The sequence below is a fragment of the Achroia grisella genome, unplaced genomic scaffold (assembly GCF_030625045.1).
Source record: "Achroia grisella isolate CSIRO2021 unplaced genomic scaffold, CSIRO_AGI_Agris_v1 utg551, whole genome shotgun sequence".
Lineage (NCBI taxonomy): Eukaryota > Metazoa > Arthropoda > Insecta > Lepidoptera > Pyralidae > Achroia > Achroia grisella.
The window spans coordinates 203,576-230,917 of NW_026712935.1; the positions used below are offsets into that span (position 1 = coordinate 203,576).

The 27,342-nt window shown below is 31.4% G+C and overlaps 1 protein-coding gene across 6 annotated transcripts in view; it reads right to left on the reverse strand.

Moving 5' to 3' along the window:
- LOC131848353 (voltage-dependent calcium channel type A subunit alpha-1) overlaps nucleotides 1–26,900 on the reverse strand; it is a 33,384-nt gene extending 6,484 nt beyond the window's left edge. For 3 of the 6 annotated variants that reach the window (XM_059198174.1, XM_059198171.1, XM_059198170.1), the window contains exons 1-30: nucleotides 24,460–24,500; nucleotides 22,594–22,691; nucleotides 21,021–21,176; nucleotides 20,675–20,895; nucleotides 20,265–20,368; nucleotides 19,233–19,348; nucleotides 19,104–19,163; nucleotides 18,922–19,023; nucleotides 16,836–17,033; nucleotides 16,256–16,470; nucleotides 15,836–16,048; nucleotides 15,298–15,471; nucleotides 14,976–15,032; nucleotides 14,658–14,747; nucleotides 12,942–13,048; nucleotides 12,393–12,515; nucleotides 12,018–12,197; nucleotides 11,360–11,626; nucleotides 10,521–10,664; nucleotides 9,888–10,089; nucleotides 9,647–9,811; nucleotides 8,069–8,179; nucleotides 6,334–6,417; nucleotides 5,355–5,537; nucleotides 3,977–4,068; nucleotides 3,295–3,448; nucleotides 2,924–3,051; nucleotides 2,622–2,824; nucleotides 2,245–2,456; nucleotides 1,735–1,770 (exon numbers count right to left, since the gene is read on the reverse strand). In XM_059198174.1, coding sequence (XP_059054157.1) covers nucleotides 1,735–1,770; nucleotides 2,245–2,456; nucleotides 2,622–2,824; nucleotides 2,924–3,051; nucleotides 3,295–3,448; nucleotides 3,977–4,068; nucleotides 5,355–5,537; nucleotides 6,334–6,417; nucleotides 8,069–8,179; nucleotides 9,647–9,811; nucleotides 9,888–10,089; nucleotides 10,521–10,664; nucleotides 11,360–11,626; nucleotides 12,018–12,197; nucleotides 12,393–12,515; nucleotides 12,942–13,048; nucleotides 14,658–14,747; nucleotides 14,976–15,032; nucleotides 15,298–15,471; nucleotides 15,836–16,048; nucleotides 16,256–16,470; nucleotides 16,836–17,033; nucleotides 18,922–19,023; nucleotides 19,104–19,163; nucleotides 19,233–19,348; nucleotides 20,265–20,368; nucleotides 20,675–20,895; nucleotides 21,021–21,176; nucleotides 22,594–22,691; nucleotides 24,460–24,485 — 4,221 coding nt within the window. In that variant the 5' untranslated portion in view covers nucleotides 24,486–24,500. Of the gene's footprint in view, nucleotides 1–144; nucleotides 321–1,734; nucleotides 1,771–2,244; nucleotides 2,457–2,621; nucleotides 2,825–2,923; nucleotides 3,052–3,294; nucleotides 3,449–3,976; nucleotides 4,069–5,354; nucleotides 5,538–6,333; nucleotides 6,418–7,136; nucleotides 7,248–8,068; nucleotides 8,180–9,646; nucleotides 9,812–9,887; nucleotides 10,090–10,520; nucleotides 10,665–11,359; nucleotides 11,627–12,017; nucleotides 12,198–12,392; nucleotides 12,516–12,941; nucleotides 13,049–14,657; nucleotides 14,748–14,975; nucleotides 15,033–15,297; nucleotides 15,472–15,835; nucleotides 16,049–16,255; nucleotides 16,471–16,835; nucleotides 17,034–18,921; nucleotides 19,024–19,103; nucleotides 19,164–19,232; nucleotides 19,349–20,264; nucleotides 20,369–20,674; nucleotides 20,896–21,020; nucleotides 21,177–22,593; nucleotides 22,692–24,459; nucleotides 24,600–25,106; nucleotides 25,240–26,751 lie in introns of those variants that run through there. The other 3 variants (XM_059198175.1, XM_059198173.1, XM_059198172.1) reach the window with 3 other exon arrangements.
- Nucleotides 26,901–27,342: the final 442 nt, after the last annotated feature.

The following is a 27,342-nucleotide window of genomic DNA, read 5'->3' on the forward strand; positions in this document are numbered from 1 at the left end:
TGACTTTCTTTTAAAATTTCATTTTTTATTCCAGAGATTTTATTTTTTTATGACCATACATTTTGCATTGATAATTAATTATTAAAAAGCTACGCGTGTACGTGTAAAGACAGCTAATGAATAAAATAATAAATGAATACTAACTTGAGTGACCTTCTGGTATTCCGGCGTGCGAAGTTGGTTAGCATGTGCGGGTCATCGGCATGGCCCTCGGTGGCGGCGGCGGCGCCGGCGGGCGGCTCGTGGCTGAGCGAACCGGTGCGCGAGCCGGGGCCCAGCCCCGCCGCCACGTCCAGGAAGCAGTTAAAGAAGGACGCCTTCTGCACCACGCACCCCACGTCACGCACCCACCCACACACACGCACACTTGCGCATGCTCATGTCACACATTGTCCAAGTGGACGCAATCGCTAATGGCTAAAGCCTACATGAGTTTGCGCAAACATCCCATACATCATGTCCATGCTGGAGTTCTTTATTCAATTGTGTTTTTAGGTTTGTGTGTGTCTGTAATGTGTGAGTAGAAATCCAACAAATGGACATAATCCTAAGGGTTAAGGTAGTATAGAATGAAGTGAAGTTGAATTCGGCTAGATATATCTGAGAAAATAATTCGGATTAGTCGTAGAATGGCATGTCAGTGATATATGTTCTGTATTGAAGGATACATGTAGACACAATGGTATCTGTTTTATGTAGGTATACGAGCTGTAAATTACAAAGCATTTTGATAATAAATTAAACCTGTGCGTATATATAAAATTGTGTGCAAGATTGAAGCCAGAGGCAGATATAGGAATTTATTAACAAGATTATAAAAGTTTTTAAATTTTATTACAAATAACCAAAACAATATACGAGTAGGAACTTTATGTATATCTTGTTCTCCAGCATGCGCAGATTTGAGTATCATGACAGATTAATTTTCAAACCTTAATATATAATAGATACTATGATATAAATATGATATGCAAATAAGAGCGTAGCAAGTAAGCATTCAATTGTATTTTTATGACAGGCTTCTAAATGGTATAGGTATTTATTGAGCCAAAATGTAATCAAATCAAACATGTTTTTCACAACCAGAAAGCCATAATTTAATTTTAAATAAAATATAAGTTTCACATAATAATGTTAATAAAAATCATGCACCAATTCTCAAGAATAGAATGAATATGATACATAGACCTCTGGAAAGGAACTACTGAATGCTAAGTGGAGGTACTGTCTAGAACAGAGCGAGACAAGGGAAAGTAGAGACGACACATTTCGGACAGACAAACAAAACTACAGTAGGACTTACTAATGCTACTAGACAAACCAATCAAACTGTTCAACATGGACAAACTGGTCTACTAACAATTTTGCAACTATAGGACAGGTCACTATATCGTGGTTTACAAAGCCCTGACGGACACTTGACTCCGGCAAAAGTGTGCTCGACACGCACAATTTTGCCCAAACTAATTACATCAAGTGCGTCATGATATGCTAAATCTAATAAATTTTTATAATTTTCTAATCTACGTCGGTTTAATTGATTGTTTTATGAAAGCTTTATTATAGACCACAGCATTTATATTGGTTATCGCGTTTGCTTTATTTTGTTATGTTTGGAGTTAAATATGAGTCATTTAAACACGATGCGAGAAGAAGTTCATGATAAAACAAAAAATATCTAGAACAGTGCAAGAAAAAAGTATCAAAGTCGATCCGTAAAATATTTAATACTACCGGCTGAATGGCCGTAGGGCTATTCTCGTTGAATGCCTGAAAAGTAAACCACCAATGTAGTCGACTCGTAAGAGTCGATTTCAACTAGAGTGACGCTGTATTGTTGTACTGTTTATGACTTGTACGTTCACAAGGGAGCCAATATTAGGTCATCGAGGACACAATAGACATGGCAATTCAGTAATGCAATGGATTGTCATTATACACAACAATACATCCACAAGTAGACAACACAACCAAATCTATTTCACTAACTATAATGTCTCAAAGTTATAATCTAATGTGAGGATTTATAGGGGCCATCAACAAACACTACTTGTAAAGGTGTAGTATACCTACCCAAGTAAAAGTTACATTTGGCTCAAAATTGCAAAAATTTACGTATATTATATACAATAGGCAAAAGCCACACGTATTTACTCTGGCTTCATTTATGTCTACATTAATAATAAAAATATGTATTATATTAAATTCAAATGTATAAAATATTAGATTAAGCAGTTTACTTACCGAAACGTTTTGTGGTTTATCTCGGCCAAACCTTGACGTTTTCCAGTTCTCCATAATTAGATAGCTCGCATATATCTTCCCAACGGTCAATTTTCCAGTATTTAGTACATCGTTTCGAGGCACCAACAAATCTAACATCTTCTTCGCTTGCAGAGGCCATATGTGGGTGATTGTTTCTCTCAATTCTTCATCTGCTTGGTCCATTTCCTCGGCTGTAGAATTCATATATTTTTTTGAGCAATTATGACCACTATTTAATATTTATACATATAAACCGTATGTCATATTTATTCTAAAACTCCTATTTATGCATAACTAAAAATTTAATAATACAAATACATATTTTATAATTATATCTAAAAGAAATGATATCTTACCAGATCTCATCTTGATGTTCAGGTCTTCCCGAATTAAGGCAAATAGTGTTGTTGTAAAATTAACTCTTCCGTTGTCGTCTAGCGGCATATTCATTCTAATTAATTTCTTAAAGGCTAGTCTATTTGGACATTTATGGCCAAACCCCAGCGGTGGCTCCATATTTTTCAACATATCGTACATTTCTGCATAATGAATCTTTCCCCTAAAATAAAAATTCAGTAATTTCATTGTGAATATAATGTGCACGTAAAATTATTCATTATTAATCGTACCAAATGTATACCAATATAGTACAACTTACGTTGCATTTGGATCATATTCAGCCCATATTCTAACAAATTCATCAAGATGATGAGCTCCGAGGATGGATGAGTCCCTCGTCAGGTAGTCAAAATTATCCATAATGACGGCGACGAATAAATTCAACATCTGGAAATTATTAGTATCAAATGATTTCTTATTATCTATTATATGTTCTAATGATTCGTATTAGTAGTAGCAATAAAAAATCGTCTAGTATTAATGGCAAAATAAATAAAAAATAATAATTATTATTAACGGTAAAAAAATACAGACAAATATATAATCTTGACAGATTACAGGTTTTATAAAAAATAATATAATTTTTAAAGTAGTTTAAATGGAAGTTTTGAAGAAAATTTGTTTACTTACAAGAAATGAACAGAAGAATATAAATGACACGAAGTAGGCATAGGCGAGAGTGCTGCCGCACATCTCGTTTGCTGGCTTGCCAGCGGCTTTATCACACTTGGCCGGCTTCAGACATGCCAACATGATATTGGGCCAGGACTCACCCGTCGCGCATCTAAAGACAATGTGACTCACAGGAATACGTTTCTCATCAGATGTTTCAGAAATGTATGAAAAATCCAAGAACTAATATTTGATTATGAGTGAATCGTTAAAAATATTGACTAAATATATGAAAGAATACTATAAAAATACAAAGGGTTAATTGGGTTAAATATGGTTGTATAATAACCATTATACCTGAATACTTTATTCTACTGGAACTTTAATTATTATATGAAGATATTAAGTGAATATAGATACGCATGCGGTCATGCTGGTTGGCACAGAAACATAAGTTATCTAAGAAATTATGGGTAAGTACTAGTAACATATTAGACACCACAAACATCTATTAAAAGCATTATTTGCGAAACTAAGAACACCACTTTTTCTATACATTGTATACCTGTTATATTTCAGAAATAAAAATCGAATAACTTATAATGTAACATAGATTTTTTTATATTGTGTCGAATATAAATATCTACGGTGAACTTTGTTATGTAAACCAGAGCTATTGTAAGTATCTAACGTTCCTTACCTGAATAGTAGCATGAGTGCTTGAATGAAGTTTCGAAAATTGTTGTGTCTGTTCATATCTGATTCTGGTGTTATATCTATATTGCCAAACACCTGTGTGCAAGCAAATACAACACGGAAAGTCAGCATAGTGCAGTACATACGTGTTACCCGAACATCCTATGCTCCACACCCCGATGCATATTCTAAAAGGCTACCTGAATGACGTGTCTATTACTAGCACTAGGGATACGATATGAAAAGCAAAGGTATACAAATTTATCTAGACAAGGAACAAACATAAGATGCATATTAAAATTCAAGGACAATCAATCAGAGGGCAATTTGACATCACTAAGGATCGACTAAATCTACATTTGTACGTATAAGATGCTATTATTACGCTGACTGATGATAATATCCACATATCCGATGATAATGGTTGATGTACAGGAATACAAGTAACACTGATAGTAAAGACAGATTTTCGACTGTGACCGCAAGAATGAATCGAGTAACAAGATGCAACATCCGACGAGGTTCCATGTGCCATGCTCTCTAAGAGATCCTGTTGTTGGATGTTATTTCACAGAAACATCTGGTGACTACGCCGATACGATAGACATGTGAACAGTTAGGGTCGATACAACTACGCGTTACTGTACTCTCACCGAAATAGTAGTAAAAGAGCCCCCACGAAAGATCGGAAGTTGTTATGCCTGTTGACGGCACTGTCTGGATCGTATTGGATGTTTCCGAAAACCTGCCATTAGAAACGTGTCAATTCCTACTGTACTTAAATGTTATGCGTTCCCAAATCCTATAATGGTTTTTAGGTTAGGTCATGTTTCATATTATAATGAGCAGGAACTGGATTTATATGGCATGAATTCTAATAAAGGTCATAAGTTATACATATTAAATCTATTACGGCTAATGCTTTTGATTAAATTTAGGAGCATACTCTAGTAATGAGCAGATAACTATTGGAACTAAATAAATCTAATTGACATTGTACTGAATATTGACCTAAATATACACACCCCCAATGCTACAATAAATACTAAATACTTCAAAATAAGATATATTTTTATATTATTAATCTAATAAACTCAAAAATATATGAATTATTCTTAGTTACCAGTACTGCCTATTCATTACGTAGGGCAAAAACTAATAAAGTATTGAAATGAAACGAAAAGCACATGTTTCTACATTACAAATTATGCATTTTGTATCAGATTCCCCATAATTAGAGTATCTATTAAAAATAATCAATGTAAAATTTTTATTAGTAATCAAGTATCAGAAGTTATAGCTGTAATATTTTATTATTTGTACATAACGGTGAGAATATAGAAATATGATTTGAAGTGAACACTAGAAATTAAAGGACAGACCTGCATCCCGATGATGGCATAGATGAAGAATAACATCGCGATGAGAAGGCACACGTAGGGTAAGGCTTTGAAACTCTGCACGAACGTCCAGAGAAGTATTCGAATGGTGTAGCCCTGCCTGAGCAGCTTGATCAGTCGCGCGGCTCGAAACAGGCGTAGGAATCCAACGTTGAACGTATTCTCCTGTAATTTTTTATATAATCTAGTAAGATAGAGGTAAAAATATAAATAAGTGATTAAATCGACAACACGACTATAAATTTGTATATCTTAATTTTCTACTAAAATTTCTTGCACAAACATTTCCAATAACAGTTATAAAAATTTATTTAAAGCTTTTAGCAAGACGCGCTTAATGAAATCTAATTAATTGTAATGCTAACAACATTTTTCCATAAACAGTAAACTAGCATAAATAGACTAACGATGTAATGATAGATATAAATAAATAATGATTAAGAAAAAAATTAAATAACAAAAAAATAAATTAAACTAGACTCTAGTGTATTTTGAGTCTATAAAATTTATTCTGTAGCGGTTTTATGTAAATAGCTGTAATTAATAAAAACATAAAAAAATTCTTTCAGTATCTAAACAACCCCAAAAATGGTTCCCTAGCACACCACTGCCTACATAAATCACTACAAATAAACTAAACATCATTTGCTAAATTTTTCTAGCACTAAGTACTATTATTGAAACGTTTTTCGGTAATTTACACATACTCTTCTAAACCAATAATAAATCTTTTACAGAAAATCTAAAATTCCTAGCAATTAAATGATTAATTTGTTACCTGCTGACAGGATATGTCAGCACAGTTTTCGGCAAGGTCGGTCTGTAATCAGGATATATCCTTATGTTTACTTTCATACAAAATCCAAATATCACCAGAAAAGAAGACGCAAACAGTTGTAGAAGCAAGGGTAATGAAAAAATCGAAAGCTGTTCAAGATGATGAATAAATAGTAATACTTACGCCAAACTCCATAATGAGGGCATCAATAATACTTCCAATGACCGTTATGAAATCAAAGGTATTCCACGGGTCTTTGAAAAAATTCTGCAAGGAAAAATTGTATTAGTCTCTAATCAAATTATTATATAGTTATTATAGAAGTAATTAAAACAACACGACTTGTACGTATATATATATATATATATATATATATATATAATTATAATATTATTTTAATAATTTATAGTATACAAATGTACACTTTCTATTTTAAAGAATGCCTAATTACATTATACATTTTTAAAAAGGACTATTGACAAAGGAAAGGAAACAGGACTTTTCTCTCGATTATTGAATATCTATGTAAATAAGTACTTAAAAATATTTTGCACATGATTAAAAATGTAATAACTATAAAAATCTATTAAATCCTAGATTTATTTAAACAAGCGTAATCTTCAAAACTTTCTATGTAATGATCTCTAGCTTTAATTATATTCAAGTCAATATTGAATATTGATGCTAATCTAAAAAATGAGTCAATAAAAATAACAGTGTAGTATGGGCAAAGTTGAAACATTAAAACCATTATAAAAATTTGGTCAATAATAAAACAATAATATATATAATAATATTTCCATTTTTTAATGAATCGAAAATTGAGGCATTTTTTTACAGATCGATTTCAATGTTTACTTTGTACATACAGTCAGCATTATGAATGATTTACACATTATTTTTATATGAAACTGTCGTAAATGACAAATTGTGTCATTATATTATGAACTGAAACTTTAATACTAAAAAAGTGTATAATTCCTTACCGTACATCCGAAGGCAATCAGCTTCATTACGGTCTCGAGAAGGAAGAAGAACGTAAAGACGAAGTTCATGAATGCTAACATGTCCATGAGTAGTAGTGGAGCCTCGTGAAACTACCACAAAATGAATACCAGCATCTTTTAACCGTAACCCAAAATATTATCAGACATAAAAATAAAAGCTAAATGCCAGAAAAGAGCACTAAAAATTTAATAAAAACGAATTCTTCAGACCATGATTTGTTTCTAGCATTTAACTTGTGTAATATATCTAAGAAATTAAAATCCTAACTAACTGCTATTTATATAAGAAAATAAACGGAATCATATTCATTATGTAGTGAGTGTAACGGTTGGTGTTTGTGTTTTGTTTTTTTGTATGAGCCCATTTTAGATTTGTGTCATGTTTTCCAATAGTTCATTGGTATTTTAGTGCACGTGCTCGCATGCATATTAGAATATACAAACATGCATATGGGCGGTTACTGCAAATAACCCATTCCACTTATAACATAATTAGGGTTTACAAATATAAAAATTAGTACCAACCTTGAAAGCTGCTGATATCCGCCGACTTACCTCGTGATACAGCACACTGACAAAACCTGAAGTCATCTATTTTAGTGCCAATAAAAGGTCATTAGTCGGCGTATGTGTTGAAATATACAGGGTGCTACATGCGGCAGGAAGATAAAGCCATGCTTAACAACTCGCAAATAAACTCATATCATTACTCTCAACGTTTTAGAGAGAGAAAATAGTAACGGACACAGGAAGGGGTGATATTTACTCGGCTTGAAATAATCCCATACAGTCATGTAAATAGACAAAACAATTAGGTTAATAACAGAAAGAGTACATTTGCACCTATGTCGTTTCTTTTTATTTATTAGTACTGTTTGTGTCCATTCAAACTTGTGTGGTTGTGTACTTACTTTGACACCATAAGCGATGATTTTCAACACCGTTTCCACAGAAAACATTCCAGTAAACCCCATATTCGAATACTTGAGGATATCCGCGTAGAGGTCGTTTTGATTATAGTACTGCCATTTTGTGATGATGTGCCGGGCGTTTTGGATAAACCCATGGCAATGAAAATACATATTTGTTATTTCTTACGTACATTATATGAAGTATTGTTGTGATGTACAGAATTAAATTTGTATTGAGATATGATGTGGATTGCAGAACTGTTTTCTGGTTAATCTCTTTTATTTTAGTGCCCTAATACTTTCTTTTTAATTATAAAACATAAGAAGAGGAGGATAGTGGTTACGGATTTGGTAAGGAAAAGTGCAATAATCGTTAGTATATTATGTAGAACTATAAAAAGAAAATCTGACAGGGTCACAATGAATTTCTGTTATGAATAGTTTAGACATAATATAATTATAGTAAACATAAAATAAAAATGAGAATAATTGTTAAATAAACTATATTTAAATAATGATGATTATTCTATTTTAGTGTAATCGATATTTCATTTTTTTGACATGGTCTGAATATAAAAATATAAAGCAGCGATTAGCCACCGACAGTTACACCTGGCAGTAGGCCATTCCACAATTCATGCAGAAATTCCACATAAAAACAATTAGGAATAGTTCTTAAATAAGATCATGCAACACGAACAACATAAATGGCCCATGCCACATCCTAACTGACTCCGGAGATGTTGTGCATTCACAGGCACGAATAACCGAACAAAATGTTTGTGTATGTTGTGCTTGAGATGTGCAGGAAGGATAGGTTATACCGTGCAGTAAAACACTTATACATAATAATGTATGAATAAGCAAGCAAGGAACATGTAAGGATTACTCAACAAAATATAGGATGTATTAAATAAACGTTTGTTGGTACATTTGATAGGAGAGGCTCAATCATATTTCAAATACTGACATCGAACACAGAAAAAAAGTATTGTATTTTTGTAGTCATGTGTGTAATTTTGATGTTGACGTGTGTGTGTTTATCAAGTTCCAGGCAGTACGTGTTGCCAATTATAATGTTAAGATCGCAGATAGTTGTGATTTTTCTTAATTTAAAGACAGTGTTCAAGAAGATTTGTAAATATTTTTCTTACTTATCTAGAAATAAGTGCCAACAGTTAAACACAGAAACATAAATAATTCTTAAGTATACAGTGAAAAAGTACATATTTATTACAAACTATAGACAACATCGTTAGTTTTAATATTATGAACACATAGAATACTTATGGAACTCTCTAGTCAGGTCCTGTGCAAGCGTTTGTGAACGTCAGGGGTTGAACACTAGATCTAGACCTTCGTTGTCCGTGGCTTGTGAAACAGGCTCTACCTCAATAATAAGTGGTCATTTTCTACATTTCACATTTAAAGTGCTCAAATTGCTTTTGTAGATATGTAATTTGTTGAGGTAATTTTTGATAAAAATGTTTAAATCATGTTCATTATATAAGTTCCTGCTAATACCTTATATTCTATGATAATTATGTTTAAACACCCAGTAAACATGTAACTACATACCTTCATCATGAGCAACAATGTATTGAGGACGATAAGGGTCATGATGAAGTACTCGAAGGGTGTGGAGACGACTATTTTCCACACTTTGTACTTAAAACTCCCCCTTTTGCTTGGCATATACCTCTCTAGAGGTCGTGCTTCTATCGTGAAGTCTATACATGATTTCTGTAAAGACAATAAATGGTTACTAGTACAGTTTAATGGAAATCAGGTCAGAAACACGAATGTCTACAGGACGTACCTGATTTTTATCAATTTCACCGTCTTGCAGTTCAGCTTCGCCTTGCTCTTGAAATGTGATAATTATCAGAGCTACGAATATGTTAACAAAGAAGAATGGAAACACCACAAAGTAAACGATATAAAATATGGACATTTCTATTCGAAAATTTTGTATAGGTCCCCTATCTTCGTACGTCGCAGCCATTGAATTTTGTAATACTCTGTGAAAAAGTAATTGACATTTAATATTGTTACAATTTTTTATTTAATTATAACACTAGTATAAATATTAAAACACTGATTTATTTAGGCAAGAGTCTGGTTAAAAAATTTACACAAAGGATGTTTTTATACTAAGTGGTATAAACTTGATTATCAAAAGATGTTAATAAATTAGAACTTCATTGCAATGAGAATTTTACCGTGAAATTTTCCAACTCAACTAAGGAACGCACTAATCAATCTATGGATTTTTTACTACGTTACATATCTGTACTTTTAAATTTGTGGTAAAATATTGGTAATTAAGTGTTATAATAATTCATTATATTTGTTCATAATTTTTCATACCTGAAATACGGATGGCATGAAATAATATGTAAAGTAGTCATTTTCTGTGTTGAGTATATGTATATTTAATGTGAAGACTTACTGTGGCCACCCTTCTCCCGTTTGTACCGCGAACAGCGTCAGCATTGCCACTGCCACGTTGTCGTAATGGAAATTTTGTGTCTTCCATTGGCGTGGCATTACGTGTGGCAACAGGCTGTTGGACTCGTACACGAAATACGACCCTCTGTAAATTACGTATGTATTGTACAAAAAATATTTTAAACAGAGTTTTATTAATTTTGACGTTCTATCCCATTAAAACGGGGTTCGAATTTACGATTGCCTGAAACGAAGTTCACCCTCAGATTGAGTCGTATCCGCCATATCGTAGGCAGGTAATGGTCTTCAGCGAGTTTGGATTAGTCAAGAGAGCATTAGAATAGTTCGAAGAAAGGTAATTTTTATTGGGACCATGTCGCTCGTATACAATATGATTAAACTTATATTTTTTTATATATTAACTTAAATCTAAATATTTTTTATTCTTTTTTATGTAATTGGAATGAGCCGAATGTCCATCTAAAAATTCGTGGTAACCATAGTTTATATACATTAAGGCATTATGTTATTATGTGTCGCCATGACATCACAATGCTTTATTCCATAGAACAAAGATATAATTCCTCTTATACTATAATTTGACTACCTCATCTCACCCTTGAATCAAAACACATCTTACTTGGGCTGAAATAATGAAGTACCCACGCAGTCGACTTTTAACAAGGTCTGTTATGTAATATTATATTATCTGTGGTAGAGTCTTATACAGAAATTATTATGGATAGCGGAAATAAATGTTAGCGATATAAATATAAAGCGTAAAGAAAACACGCAATAAATATTCTAAAAGAGAAAAAAATATTATTAGATAATACTTACTGGCAGTCTTCATATGTATTCTTACTGATATCGTTGCAGTGAAAAAATTTACCGTTAAAAAGTTGAACTGCAATTACAGCGAATATGAATTGAAACAATATGTACACAATGAGAATGTTGATGACATTTTTCAACGAGTTCACAACACAGTCAAACACTGCTTTTAGCTTTGGAACACGTTTTATAGTTTTTAATGGTCTGAGCACTCTTAACACTCTTAACGACTTTATTGTGGACAGATTCTGCCCTGCACCCTTCTTGACACCTCTGCAATAAAAAAAAAATACTTTAAAGTAGCTAAAAATCGAAACTAATAGAGATATTATAAATATGGTAGTATATCTGTGTTTACTTTTAGTTAGCTTTTCAAGGTATTTAGTAAAATGTATTATATATAGATTGCAAGACAAGTCAGGAAGGCTTTCTTTTATTTAAAAAAACCAGACCTAGTCAATGTAGTAAAATATATTTCGTTATCATACGACGAGCAATCCAATTACTATATGTAAGTTAATTGCAGGTACTATGCATATTTTCACGAAATTACAACTAGTGATAGGTAGACAAAGTTTTAACAAAACTAACAGACCTGACTTCGTGAATTGATTCATTGAATATATTAGGTTAGGATATACTTTTGAAGAAAATTGTAACATACCCGATCTCGAAACCGAAGCTGACGAGGGCGCAGATTACAACAGCGGCATCCATGATGTTCCAAAGGTCACGTAGATACGCGCCCGGGTGGAACAGGATGCCCAAGTCCACAATCTTCAGCAGCATCTCCACCGTGAATACCCCCGTAAACGCGTAGTCGAAGTAGTTCAGGATTTTGTTCCTACACAAGTTTTTAAATGATAACAACTAAATTTGGATTACTTCTTTAGATTTTTTTGTTGATATTGATTTGTTAAATTATGACACATTATTTTTATGTTACCAATCCTTAAACATACTTCTTTCAAATATTTAACATTAGTATAACAACTACTTAATAAATTTTGATAAAAGTAAATTGTTATGAATCTCTTACCTACTACTTTCTTCGACTACAGGGTCTTCAGCTGCTAAAGCCGCAGAACTCATACATATAACTATCATAATAAAAAAATCAAAATATCTTAAATTTACAACCCAGTGTGCACCTCGCCTAATTCTGTAACAAAAAAATGCATTTCAAGTGTTTTATTAAAAAACAATATTTGTATGCGGAGAATTTTACAAGATATTGTTGATTTAATAATTATAAAGCTGAAGAATTTGTTTGGTTGGTAGGTTGTCGTGCTAATCTCAAGAATTAGGTACCCGTTCGTGTTGAAAAATAGTTTAGTGTTATCGTTTATTGAAGACAAGCTTTTAAGGAATGCTACGTGCTATCTAACGTTACACTATGAGCAATAAGAGCGGAGCATCAATGAATAATGATGCAAATACGGGTCTCTTAAAAGAAATAATTAATTATACTATTACTGACTTATTTTGTGAAATTTTGATCAATACAAAGATCTGTTTATTAATACCTATTTATAAATATAACATATTTTCAATATACTGTGTATATTTTAATTTTTATTTGACTTACGGATTAGTGGGCGATAAAATAAACATGGACGAATATGGCAGCATTGGTTTTGGTCCATCTGGTATCTCCTCATCGTCTTCTTTTTTGGCCTCTTCTTTCTTTTTATTCTGGAATAGCGATCCGTACAATTTATTAATATAGAAAATACAATACTAAATTTAAAAAATAACACAATATCAAAATGTACAGCACGCTTAATAAAAAAAACTGCATTATGTAAAAATAATATTTTTAGAAATCTCCTTTAAAGTTTTACATTTAAAGTCAATTTCTGGAATATTATTATTTTTCAGTCAATGCATTTTACGTCGTGCGATGTATGTAATGATGATGAATGAATGAGTTCATCTAATTATAACAAAATATATGAGCATTAATTGGCATTGATTTCACTCTGAGATGACTTAGTACATTACTGTAACGCTCTTGTGCATACTCACCCCAAGATATTTTGTGGGAGACGATGATAAACTTACTAATTTAATTGGTAAATCAATATATTAATTTATATATGTGGATACAGTTATATTTGTATTATAAGAGTTACATTTACATCGTTTTAATATTGTAAATTAATTGAAAATTTTGAGTATTCAATATAATAATAATAAAGATGTTATAAAAAAATTAGATAAAGCATCATCTGATAAACACGCTTTCTAATGTAAAGTTGGTATCCCTTGTATGGTAAATATTTATATCGGAGACTCAATTTACTTTATTTGCCTATATTTTTATCACATTGAACTACAATATTAATTGTTCATGTCATATGAATACTGCAGTACAAATGCTTGATAGTTTAAATCAAATTACTAAAAAACATTAAATTGGTTCCGATAGATATAACAAAATATACTGTATCAGCTGTATGAAGTCGACATATTATTACTGGACTACATGCAACCAGTAATAATATAATAATAAATAATGATAGACATATATCACAATCTCAATAATATACTGCATAACTCAAAATTAGCGTGTTTCGGAAAATAAACTTTAAATTTTCAAGATTAGAATTACATTTCCTACATTTGTAATTAATGAGACGATGCAGTATCCTATTAGGCGTGCGATATATGCAGCTAAGGAAAATAAAATAGTATCTATTCTAAATCTACGTATATCCAAAAACTACGTATTCTGAGCAACATTATCAGCAATTGCCGTGCTAGTGACATCTACATTAGTTACAGATTTACATTGAAATATGCGCAATAATTCAAAATAGACAAAATAAAGCCATAATAATAATTAATAATGAGTTTGTATGATGACAATTGTTACTACTCCTACACTACACTTAGGTATAATATGTGCCCTATACGAAATTAATGTAAAATTATCCAGTTCCTCTATAGCCATCTAGACATATTTATGAACGTTGAGAGAATTTTAAAATTACACCTATTGTAACATTCTGCCCACAAAAGCGACACCGATATCTCACCACGACCACACTTAAAATATTGTTGACTTAGAAACATGTCTAAGTAGAAGGTAAAGTGTATCTACAACATACAATGAAACAAGACTATATAATATAATACCATCAATGTACATACAACATGCGATGCAGCAGTGTAAAAATGGATTACAACACGGATGATGGTAAAACAACAGTTAGTATATAAACATCAACAATATTTTAAGTGGCCGACATCAATGCACACGAGTAAGCGTAGCTTAGTACCACCGCCCAACTGGTTTTACCTTCCTACTCGCAGGCGATGAAGGGTTTAAGTCTACCCGCGGTGGGGTTCCGTCTACCGCGTGTAACGCACCCATCTCTTTCTCCAATTCCTAATTCACCGGAACAGAGGTTGTCGTATGAAACAAATTGAACTTCACATATCTAAATAAAAGGTCCAATCTTCCATACAACAACTATTTTAAAAGTAAATGCTGGTGGAAGAGTGGCAGACATGCTATGGCATTGAAATTGTGATTCTATTCTAAAGTTAAAGCATCAGAGGATGAAAGGTAACATTCTAGTGTAACAGCGTGACAGATAAACGGAAGCACACTTACTTGGAGCTGCTTTTCCTTATCTTCCTCCTCTTGTTCCTCTTCAGCCGCCGTCAACTCCTGAAATAACAGAAATGCAACATTTACACGAGAAGCAGCGTCAGTTAACAATCGAGCTTTAACGTTTACACAACATCACGTATCTACCGTTTATTAGTTTTTACATTCAGACTGTTAAGATTTTGCTCTGGCTGATTATAAGTATACATATATGAAACATAAAATAATTTGACGACATTATGCAATATGTTAGTATCAAGCAAATTTTACAGCCATTATCATCAACTAAAGCAAAACCGGTGGTATAGTATAGTAAGTAACCCACCTGAGCGTTAGCCAAGTTGTCGACAGCGATGGCAAGGAACACGTTCAGTAGAGTGTAGTTTCCGAACAAAACGAGAATGACAAAGTACATGGAGTAGATCATGCCCTTCTGTATGCCGCCCTGAGATTGGATGCCATCATACATCACTTCATTCCAATCTTCTCCTGTTAGGATCTGTAAATCAAGGCGATGGTATACAATACAAACATTGTCAATTTCATAACACAACGGTGTAAGAAAAATTAGCAACAAAGGACAAATAAAAAAGGGCATTAATTATTTATTAGAGACTTAAAGTTTAGATAATGCACGATTTCATTATTTTATTTAGTACATATTTGTAATTGATTTACGAATATAGAAATAGATGCCGTGTGTTGATTTGCTAAAACTCAGTTAATTAGAAATATTTGGAACATTCAAATTAAATGAAAAAAATAGTTTTATAAAATTCTTTAAATGTATGTCATATTGTGGCCAATAAATAATATTTCTGTGGTAAAATAAATGTCATAATTTTACAAATGAGTATAATCACCTGGAAGACAGTAAGTAACGCAATAGGAAAGGTGTTGAAGTTAGTTGGCGGTGTGCCATCCTCGAAGTTGAACTGTCCACCAAACAGCTGCATACCAAGTAAGGCGAATATAAGAATGAACAAGAACAGAAGGAACAGCAGTGAAATGATAGATCTCATTGAATTTAGTAGAGATATCACCAGATTTCTTAATGAAGACCAGTATTTTGTGACCTGAAAAACAACCAACGAAAATCGTTTAGTTAATATTATTTTTTCTATAATCTCAACTGAAAAGGTGTCCGTTTAAATATATTATAAATATACCTAAGTTTACTGTATCTTAAAAGAAATGATAAATGTGTAAATAAACATCTAATAACAGTAAGGCAAGACTATTTATAGGCCGTAGTATAAAATGATAGTGAAGAAATTACTTACCTTAAATATCCTTAACAGTCGTAAGGCTCTAAGAACAGAGAGACCAAAGGAGCCGCCTTTAACCTCTGACCAGACGACTTCAAATATGGAGCCAGATATGACCACACAGTCAAAGCGGTTGAACGAGGATTCAAAATATATACGCGGCCCCAATGCGTACATTTTCACCCACATCTCCATCATGAACAAACACAAGAACACAAATTCTGCATAATCTGAAACCAAATAAAAGATATGTTTGCATTTAATACTATATTCAGGAAACTTAAGTCAAAACTCTCGGACATTTGAAATTAATTCCTATGGTTTAGTTAGTTTTCTAAAGATAGGTACGTGAAAGAGCGTCAATAATAGATTAGAAGCACAGTTTATATTAGACTTAGGTATTTAAAGTATTTTCAGACCATGTTACCAATCACTTAGAAAAGAGAATAATTAATATAATATAGATATTATTTTGAATAAAGCGACTTTCAAAAATAAACTACTTACCTATTTATATCTTGAGAATATACACTTTAATTTGTTATATAACTAATGAACATAATTTAAAGAAAAAATTACGTATATGTTTACTCACATAAAAATGATGTTAGCCACTTAGGTTGTCTGTAATGCTCAACAGCTACGCATATCGTATTGAAGAGCACCAAGACAATGACGAACCAATAGAACCACTGAGTCTTCACAGTGTGCCTAATCCAGAAGCGAAATCTCTTCTCCGCTCGCCAGAAGTCCGCACATTTCCCAGCCGACCGTGACTTGCTTTTCAAAAAACCTGCAGTAATCATATAACATTTAGATATTATCTCGATAATATGATACTGGAATACCATCGGTCAAGCAATAGCAGGTACTGCTGATGTTTACTGCATGATCGACGGTAACTTTACTCGCAGCTAAGTCAACTTTGACAATCAGCTAATGTTACACTAGCTCTTACTCACATCACATTTAAGCTTACAATTTCCATATGCTACTCGATTAGCGATATAATCCAAATGCGATTCGTTAAATTTATACATATTATATACTATTACTTATATATATGATACTAAAATATATATTATAGCAACTTGCAAAATACAATGTAATGGAACAGATTATCCACTTAGCATATAAATTTAATCGTAATAGCAATTCAATACGATGTGTCATCACATTTTTAGACACCAATAACGATTTTCTGGGACTACAGTCATGTAATTGCCAGATTTTTTTGTCTAAGTCACGTTTATGGTAACTTTTAGAATTAGGTTAAAGCTTGGAAGTTTAAGGTATAAAGGTGAGGTTAGCCTACGGAAGAAAGAAGATAGTAAAAGACGAAGAAGATAACGCCCTAACGTTTAAATTCAATAATAATTCTTAGGGTCCCTAATTTATTTACTGAGCAATACTTTTACATTTAAATGAGTTATATATTTAAGTAGATATAAACGAAGGGGCGTTTCCATAATTTTTGGATATGAAGGAGGGATCACTAATCCTAAATCTATAACTATACTATTACGACTACATAGAAGATGAAAAGGAATATTCTACCAGAATCACGCTTGATCCCATACCTTGCTTTTTCTTTGGAACTGTAAACAACCAATACACAAATAGAGTACGAATAGATAATGGAAATGAGAACGAGTGTCAAGAATTAGTACAACACTTATCATGCAACATCCACATAATAAAGTTACCCTGAGACTCAAATGGTACAAAATTTATGTCCATATGTTAACTCAATTAGTATAATTTCTACATATGTACGTTTTCAATAATGACACTAAATTATATTATAAGAATAATCAGAGTGTAAACAATATACTTAAATAAAGAATTAAATTAATGTATACAAAAGGAATAGAACAATATGATACGAAAATATCCTCATGCTACTAATCGAGGACATGCAAAAAGTAAGTCAAAACAAAATATAAGTAATAAAATATCTTATAAACAACTTCTTTAAAAAAGAGAGATTTCGCTTCTTCTAGCTAATAATTTAAAAAAATTACTATACATACAATTATCTAAATAAATGACATTACAATGAATTTTAGTCCCACATATAAGAGTAATTTAATAAATTTTAGGCACCACTATTTGATGTAATGTAGCCTACCTACTTGACTTGTTTCTTATCTAAAAGATAAAATGAATGATTTGCAAGACTACATAAACCCTTTTAAATTCATAAATACCTCATTATATAGTTCGCAATTGCAACTAATACATATTTAATTTGTAATTGTAAAACTTTCAATCACAATCTGTTTTAATAAATAACGATTTACATAATTCAGTCTCTGATGTAAAGCTATTATCCTATCTATAACTATAAAACATATTTCTTCCTAAATAATCACCGATAAACGTTACAGAACATCACTTCGATGTGATTTTGTTATTTTTTCAATCTGAGACTCAGAATACATTTTTAGACACGGATTCAATTTTATTTACCTTATAAATTTGGTTTCAATTTTACAATATTGAAAAACAACTGCATAAGAACAATCTATCTCACAGATTTAAAGTCCAAGCCATCTCTATTACGAAATCTCCCTAAGAAAGAATAACGGCAGTATATATATTAATAAAATTAGAAACATTGAATTTTTGATAATAGACAGACACGAAAACTTAGTAATATAATTATAAAGAGTACTGACCGTCGTCCCCGCAGTCTTCATCTTGTTCCTCTTCCTCTGTATCGGTGCTTTTACTCTTGCCTAGGTTTTTTAATTTCTTTTTTGCTGCGGCTTTTCTTCGTGCTGAGAGAACATATTGTATTTTTATTATTGATTTTAAGCTTTATACAAAGTATACTTTCTTACAGTTATAGTTATCATACCTTCTATTATGTGCATCTTTTCCTCTTCTGTAGTTCTTTCTTCAGCTAATATTACTTCCTCTGTGGAAGACATAAACATATTAGCATTTTTGTAATTGAGACCCTATATTCTATTTTGATTATACTCACCGGCCTTACATATCCACTCAACATAACCATTAAGTTCTTTCTCAAGTAGTTGTTGTCTTCTTAACTTTAGATATTCTTGTCTATTTTCTACTTTCTCTCTTTCTTTAGCGAATTCACTGTGAAATATAGTACATACATAAAACACTAGCAGCCTAATACATTTGTAATGAGCTTCACTACTTCTACTTATATGCGTTTATATCAACTTGAAAATATTTATGTATTATTAAAATTATACCACACCGAGCAAACGCTTTGATTTAGCTGTTAGGGATGATTATTGTATATTATATGTATAAATAACATCTATAATTAATATAGTAACAGTAACTACAAAAAATATAAACAAAACAGAAGAACAAAGAGTTATAAAGGAAGAGAAAGTATAGCCTACAAATGCATATCCTTAATTAAGTAAATACTGAGAGTGTTTTCTTTTAGAAACTTAGGTAATTATTATTCAGAAAAAGAAGATAGCAGTTACAGGTACAAAACAGAATTTTGTTATCTAGCACCCTCTAAAATTAGTAAAAGCATCCACGCGGTTCCAAAATAGACCTGCTTCTGTGATCCAATTGATGTACGCTGTGAAATCTTGGTTGAACAACAGCTGAGCTCTCTCTTTCTGGAATTGAGCACGTCGTTCAACTCGTCCTCTCTCATTTGAAAACTCACTGAATTTTATTAAACATATATTTAATACTGGCTGGTGCCCGCGAATATTATGCGTAGAATTATAATACGTTTTATATCGATACTATTTCCTCGCATGAACTATCTTAGTTTATTTCACCCCCATAAAGTTTTGTTTTCGCGATAAAAGTAGCTTATAACAAATCTATTCGTCTTTCTATACCAATATGCATCGAAATTTAAGTTCAGTAGTATAGGTGTGAAAGAATAAACAGAATAATTTCATATTTATAACTGAAGTACAAATAATAGACGAACTGAAGAATATAAAAGCAAAAATTAATAGAAGTAAGATTAAATTTATTGAAAAGAGGATTATAATAATTGTATTTAACTCACCCGCTAAGGACACCGAGAACTAAGTTGAGCATAAAGAATGAACCCAATACTATGAGAGGCACAAAGTAAACCCAGTTGAACGCACTACCTAACGCGTCATTCGTCTGAAACAAGGACAATTTATTAGAGCCGTAGAACAACTATATTTTTTGTTAAATATTAAATTGAATTAGTAAAAGTTAAGAGTGTATTTTATATTACAGAAATTGATTTGATAGCTTTTGTTTAGTTATATGGAATACTGCTTAAATATGAGATATTTTCTACATCTGGTTATTATACTAAACAAATAAATATATTGTATGTGATATTATTTAAAAGACTGTTATTGTTATTAAAATAAAGAAGTCTAAAATCAGTAAATCAATCAATTGATATTTTAAGCATAGAAGTATGAGTTTATAGCTTACCCAATAGAGGATGGCGGTCCAGCCCTCCATGGTGATGCACTGGAAGACGGTGAGCATAGCGAAGCCGATGTTATCGAACGACGTGATCCCTCGGTTTGGCCCTTCCCACTTTTCGAGGCACGTGCTCTTGTTGTATTTACATACGTTGGCCCCATACGGCGCAAGATTTTCGTCGTCCGCGTTACATGGCGTTGGATTGTCACCATCATTCATTATTTCACCTGTCAGAGGGAATTCTCGGTTTAACATAGTTTTAAATTGGTTTCTAACTTAATCTAGAATCGCTTATACTACTGAAATTCTATCAAAAAATATAATTTAGTAATAATTTGAAAATAGTACTCACTAATATCTTCTAATGTATAACAAGTCTTATGCAGCGCCCCTGAGTAGAACTCGAGGCCAATAATGGCGAAGATGACAATCGCGAAAAGCACCAAAAGGCCAATCTGAAGCAGCGGGGCCATCGCCTTGATGATTGACTTCAATACCACTTGCAGACCTACATAAAGATATTGTTTATACAATTTGCTTAATTATAGTAATGTATTGATGTATAATTTCTTAAACTAAGCATAATATAATATTATGTTTTAATATATTAAACCATTTTCAAAATTTATCACAGTGATAATATTTATGAATGATTACTTAAATTAACTGCATCTGACCAAGAGGTTATATCGAAATCCGTTCAGTTTTAGTGAAGAAACTGTGTAATACAAAAAAGGCAATATGAGAATATCCTCCCTTTTGGCAGTTGGTTGAAAATGCAAATATTGCCAAGACTAATGGTTGCATTAATATCAAATCCAATATTTATAAAACCAAAACTTTATAAGAAAATACAACAATAATATAACTACTGGGTTTGAAAGAATTGTTCATTAATTATTTTCATATTTCCTGTGCGAAATTGGGTTAGTTTTATATATATTTATTTATACTACAACGCTAACTTCTGTCATTTTGCATTGATTGCCTGCTTCTTGAGTTGGAGTCATGGCAGTCAATATTCAAATAACACTGGCATTTAATTTGTTGTTTTGTGTTTTCAATAAAACAGAATTTGACAAACACGAAAACTAATTGCTAACCAGTTTTTTTTAATTTACTAATTTACCAGTTTTCAGAAGAACGTTCATGGTACTTGTAATATTGAAGTCACTATCTCTTCAAGCTTTTAATATGTCACGAAAATAAACAAATAAAAACATTGAGGGAAAAATTATGACAGGATTCAGCATTATAATAAACTAACATGGATTTGGTCTTAATGAATCGTTATAGATATACTGTGATGTAAAAATGTCCTGTACATACAAAGTACCTAAATTATGTCATAGAATATATCAAAGACGTACATATTTATATTACATGAATGCACAAACAATCATTAACTAAATATAAACAATTCAAAAGGTTTATACGTGTACATTATTTTAATAAAATATTAAGGTAGATCATTAAAAAATAAACATTATAATATTAGGTAAATAAAATTTGGCGTTGCTATGATAGTTTTAACACTAGATAATATGAAATATAGTCTAATATCACAACTAGATAGGGTAAACGAAACATTAAATACTATAATTTAATAATATGGTACAGTGAAAATAGAATATGTAACGGTATCGTGCAAAAGTTAATTAGCTGTAGCACAATTTTACTGTACATACATTGAAATATGCGGCTTCAGTAATTATATAGTAGATTATAATAAAACCGAAGTACAATGATTTAGGTAACAGTCCTATTATATATTATACATAAATAATAAATCTTTCGAAATGATCAGAAAAATGGCAGCAATTATTATTAAAATATTTTTTAAAATTAAAAAATAGAACAGTTTAAATTGTGCAACAGCCAGTGCGGGTATTGCTACGGGTAACTAATAATGTTCTAGAACTCACTAGGAACGCCCGATACTAATTTAAGGGGCCTCAGCACCCTAATGGCACGCAAGGTCCTGAAGTCGACTTCGGGCACGATCGGCAGCTGCGTGATGATACTGCCAAACACATATCACTCGATACTATAGCTTGAACTAGCAACTAGCTTAGTAATAAAACATCTACTTAGGACTGTGCATGTATATGTTTTGTTTCATGTATGTATCGTGTCACTGAATAAATGATAATATTTTTTTGATTAATTTTATACTAATTACATATTAAATGATTTTAGACAGCACAGTCCTATTATCTGTAATAAAAAAATGTAAAATGAATTTTCTAGCTTAATTTCTACTGTCTAAATATCGTGTATCTAATTAGTTCTGTTATTTTATTCTAATCACACGTTATTGTTACGTCTTTAATTCTAAATACACCATATTTATTCACACCTAATTTATTTTTATCTAAGTAGTCTTACGTTAGTTTTTTTTATATAAGTATAATATATTTGAAATACCTACGCAATACACAATTATTAGCAAATTGTTACTATTATGCAACACGTAGCCGAAATTCAAATAACATTTAAACATTTTCCAAAAATCACACATTTTCTAAGCTGTATACAGAAACGTTTCATAAAGTAATCATGTCGACAAATCGACGCTACGTTTCTTTACTAAAATCGAAAAATTCTATTTTGAAAAAAATCACTAGCGATATTTTACTACGTTCCAAAAAGTTCGAAATTCGAAAACATCTAGCGAGAACGTTCTATACAAATAATGTAGGTTATTATGTGAACTTTTCGCCAATTACTGTGAATTACTTGGTATCCGCGAGACGAGCTTCAGCGGTCGGAGCACTCTGAACGAGCGCAGCATCCGCAGGTCAACGTCCACGTTGTATTCGGCGAAAATCGTCATCGACCTAGTTTTCGTTATCCAATATTCAATAAGATAATTAACTTTAACCCTCTAAACCCTATCAGATCCTGCACACAAAGCCTACAGATGTCTAAATTTTGGTTGTATACAATACATAAATGAACCAATTAGCAGAACCTGTTAATATAATGTTTATTAACACTTTTGAATAAAATAAGAGTATTTTGTATTTTTCAATATGATTAAAGAGAAATCGTTGCACACTTTTTGTCATCTTTAATAAAACTAATGGTATACTTACGAGTTACGACATATATCATGGTTTTTGCTATAAGTATCATCTTTACATTATTATATATAATAAAATGATAAAATCGTGACGTGTTAAAACTTTAACATTGACAGATAAACTGTCTATGTAGTTGTTTGGTAAAGTTTTAGCTGGAGGAATTATGATGAAATTTTCACAGAATATGTATGTTGTTCAACATATAGGCTAAAGAATAATAGGATAATATTGTATTAAAGAAGTACGTATACTATTACGGATCCGTAATCCGTAACAGAATATACTATTACTATATTCTGTTACGGATTACGGTTTACGGGTAATAAATACCGTATTTATATAATTTATAGACTTATAACAATTAATAATATTATATAGAAATATAATAAATAATATATTATAGTACATTGAAGTAGATTATTTTTTATTTGTATGCAACGATCTCCACTGAAAGTAGGTAATGCATGACAATTTGTATGGTAATAGGGTAAATGGTACATGTAGTAATTCTCAACTACTTGACTGTAAAGAACAATAAAGGTTATGTCAAAAATATTGCTGTCATTAAAAAATATTTCATATTTAACCGATGCATATAACAATATACTGGTTAGCATAAACACAACATATTTATTGTTATTTACGTAGTGTATTTTGAAGTAGGTAACAGAACTATTATCTACGAGTAAGGAAAATTTTACTAACCCAGTTATTACTACAAAAAAATCCATGATGTTCCAAACGTTCCTAAGATACGATCCTCTGTGGAAAACAAAACCTAACGCTAATATTTTTAATGAGGCTTCTACACAAAATATCCCTAAAAAGTACGCCTCGGTCTTTTCCTGAAACAAACATAAATAATTAACTTAACAAATATCTAAATTCATAAATGAAACCTATAATATTCAAATTACATTGATATTTAATTATAAACTAATCCTCTTTCTCATCCATTTCGACTATTGGATTGTGTTTTTAATTTACTTTCAGATTATGACACTAATTTGAAGGAAAAGGACACGAGCTAATAGTTAAGAACAAGTGTACTAGACCTATGATGTTGCAAGGATGGTCGCACGAAAAAGAGAATACGTACTTCGTTATAGAGAAACACTTCGACAACAAACACTTCGGTATTAAAATGAAAATAGTCATTTATACATCTATATAAATTAATAATAGCGATAAAGATATCATAACTATAATAAGTACAAATCATTAAATGTCGTTCTATAAATTTAAAATTGTAAGGATAATATAAGATTGTTGTCCTAAAAAATAAAAAAGGGATAAAATCGTACAATCTAGATTTAATTTTAAAAATAAATTATATAATATAATGAACATACCAGATTCTGTGCTAAGATGGTCTTGTCGCCGTTGGGCAAATGCTCCTCCAGCGCCAGCACCACGCAGTTGGCGATGATGGTAAGTAGCACCGCGTACTCAAAGGGTGGCCACTCGATGATAAATTTTGTATACCTGAAAATAGTGATGATTTTCATTTAACATTTATATATTTATTTAATATTATTTTGTATTTTTGAATAATTTGTGAAAGAAATTTATTAAGCTTAACAAATAAAATTTAATATCGTATATAATTTTAGAAAGTTCCAATATTAATTACCTATTCATTTATGAAAAAAATAAAAAAAATCGAAATAATTTTCGAAGTTTGAATTTTTTTTTTTGTGATTAATTTTAATATTATAATGTACATAGTAAGTACAAAATTGATGATGTAATAAGATGAATACAATTATACGTACACTGCAGTTAGTATAATAATATTCTCCTGACCCGTCCTACATACATAATTTAAAGCATCCATTACAAACTTGTTCCGTGACGACATGAAAATATTACGTTTGTTGTTACCACAGACAACTGTATAAGTGTTCATCGAATAAATTAATCCATCATAAAATTTGGGTCAATTTAATTGTTAATTCTTTTTTGTTGAACGCACCCAGCTGCTTTCTCTTATTTTTATTTTCAGTAAAACAGATTGTCATTAATAATATCAGATTTTGATTAATACAATTATTTAGGACTTTATTGAATATATACATGAAGGGGTTTTTATGTCTGACGCGAAGATATTGAAAATTAGCTGAATAATTTTCTTTAAACTATATAATATAAAAAGAGTGATATATATTCCAATCTGATAATTAAATATTTATTTTATTTATGTTTACCTACTGTTAAAAATCAAATATCATACATAATGTTTATGTATGTTGTTATTATAGCAGATAGCATTATTCTCTATTTTATCTAGAAATCATATGCGTTAATTTCTTTATAGTAGATCCCAACACCTGACAAGAAATTAGGTAATCTATCGATAATATTGACACACACACATGGTTCACATTCGATATACTCGTATGTACATACATAGGTATATTCGTATTGTAAACGTAGATACCTACATTAGTATTCCCGTTATTATGCACAATAAATCGAATAAAGAATATTAGAATGTATAAAGAATATTTGATATATTGTCCATATAATCAGATAATAGAAGCGATACTTCTTTAAACAATTTTTTTATACGTAGGTACGTATAATTGAAATTGATAAATATATGTATTCATTTGTTCATCAAGCATGCCCACTTCTAATAAACTTGATCTTATAGGTTTAATATTATTCCTCATATATTTGTTCCAGTATAAGTGCACTACAATAATGAAGATAGTTCCATGTTATTTTTGTTGATAGCTTGTTATATTCTATATAACCACTGGCAATGAATTAAACTGGTTTCCTGCCGGTACCATCGGGGAACAAATTTAATAATGTATATTTGTAATAAATCAACTGTCTGATTTGGATAATATTAGAATGTTCGGAGTGTTATATAAAGACACGCGTCAAACAGAAATATAACTATTGCGACAAACGTTATATTTTTGCTGTCTAATTTTTCTGTCTGTCTATCCTTCCACTTCTAAAATAGTATAGATTTATAGTACTAACCTCCGAATAGGATTTTCCTCGGCAAATATAAGTAGCGACCTTGGCGCCGGACTTTCGGGCTGGTGCGCGCCGCCCATGGTATCAGCTGGCGCCGCGCGAGCCTGCGCGCCCGCCGCCTCCTGCGCTGCCGCCAACCTGAAAAACGTCATTGCAACAATGTTAACATGGAAGAAATCCATCTTTATGCTGTTGATGTAAGATACGAATAGACGGAAAACAGTAAGTACGGTTTATGTACATCGTAGGAAAAGATGACTGATTATCAGAGAGAGTTTGACGTTGTAGGGATCAAATAGTGGTAGTATATAATTTTTAAAATCACTTATACGAGGAAATCAAATTGTTTTCTTATAACTTTTATTGGGTTGTTAGAGATATTGTCAAGTAAATATAGTTAGACCTGTAACATTGCGACCTCAGTAAAACTATGTGTGCTAGCCTGATATCTGATTACTCATGTGAAATAATTTATAATCTTTTTAGGAGTTATATTAAAGTTATAATCTACCAGGCAATCGTGGAGCTACTCGCATAGTCATTTTGTATTTTTTCTGTTCGAATTTCTAATAGAAACTTTTTATTATTTTCCAT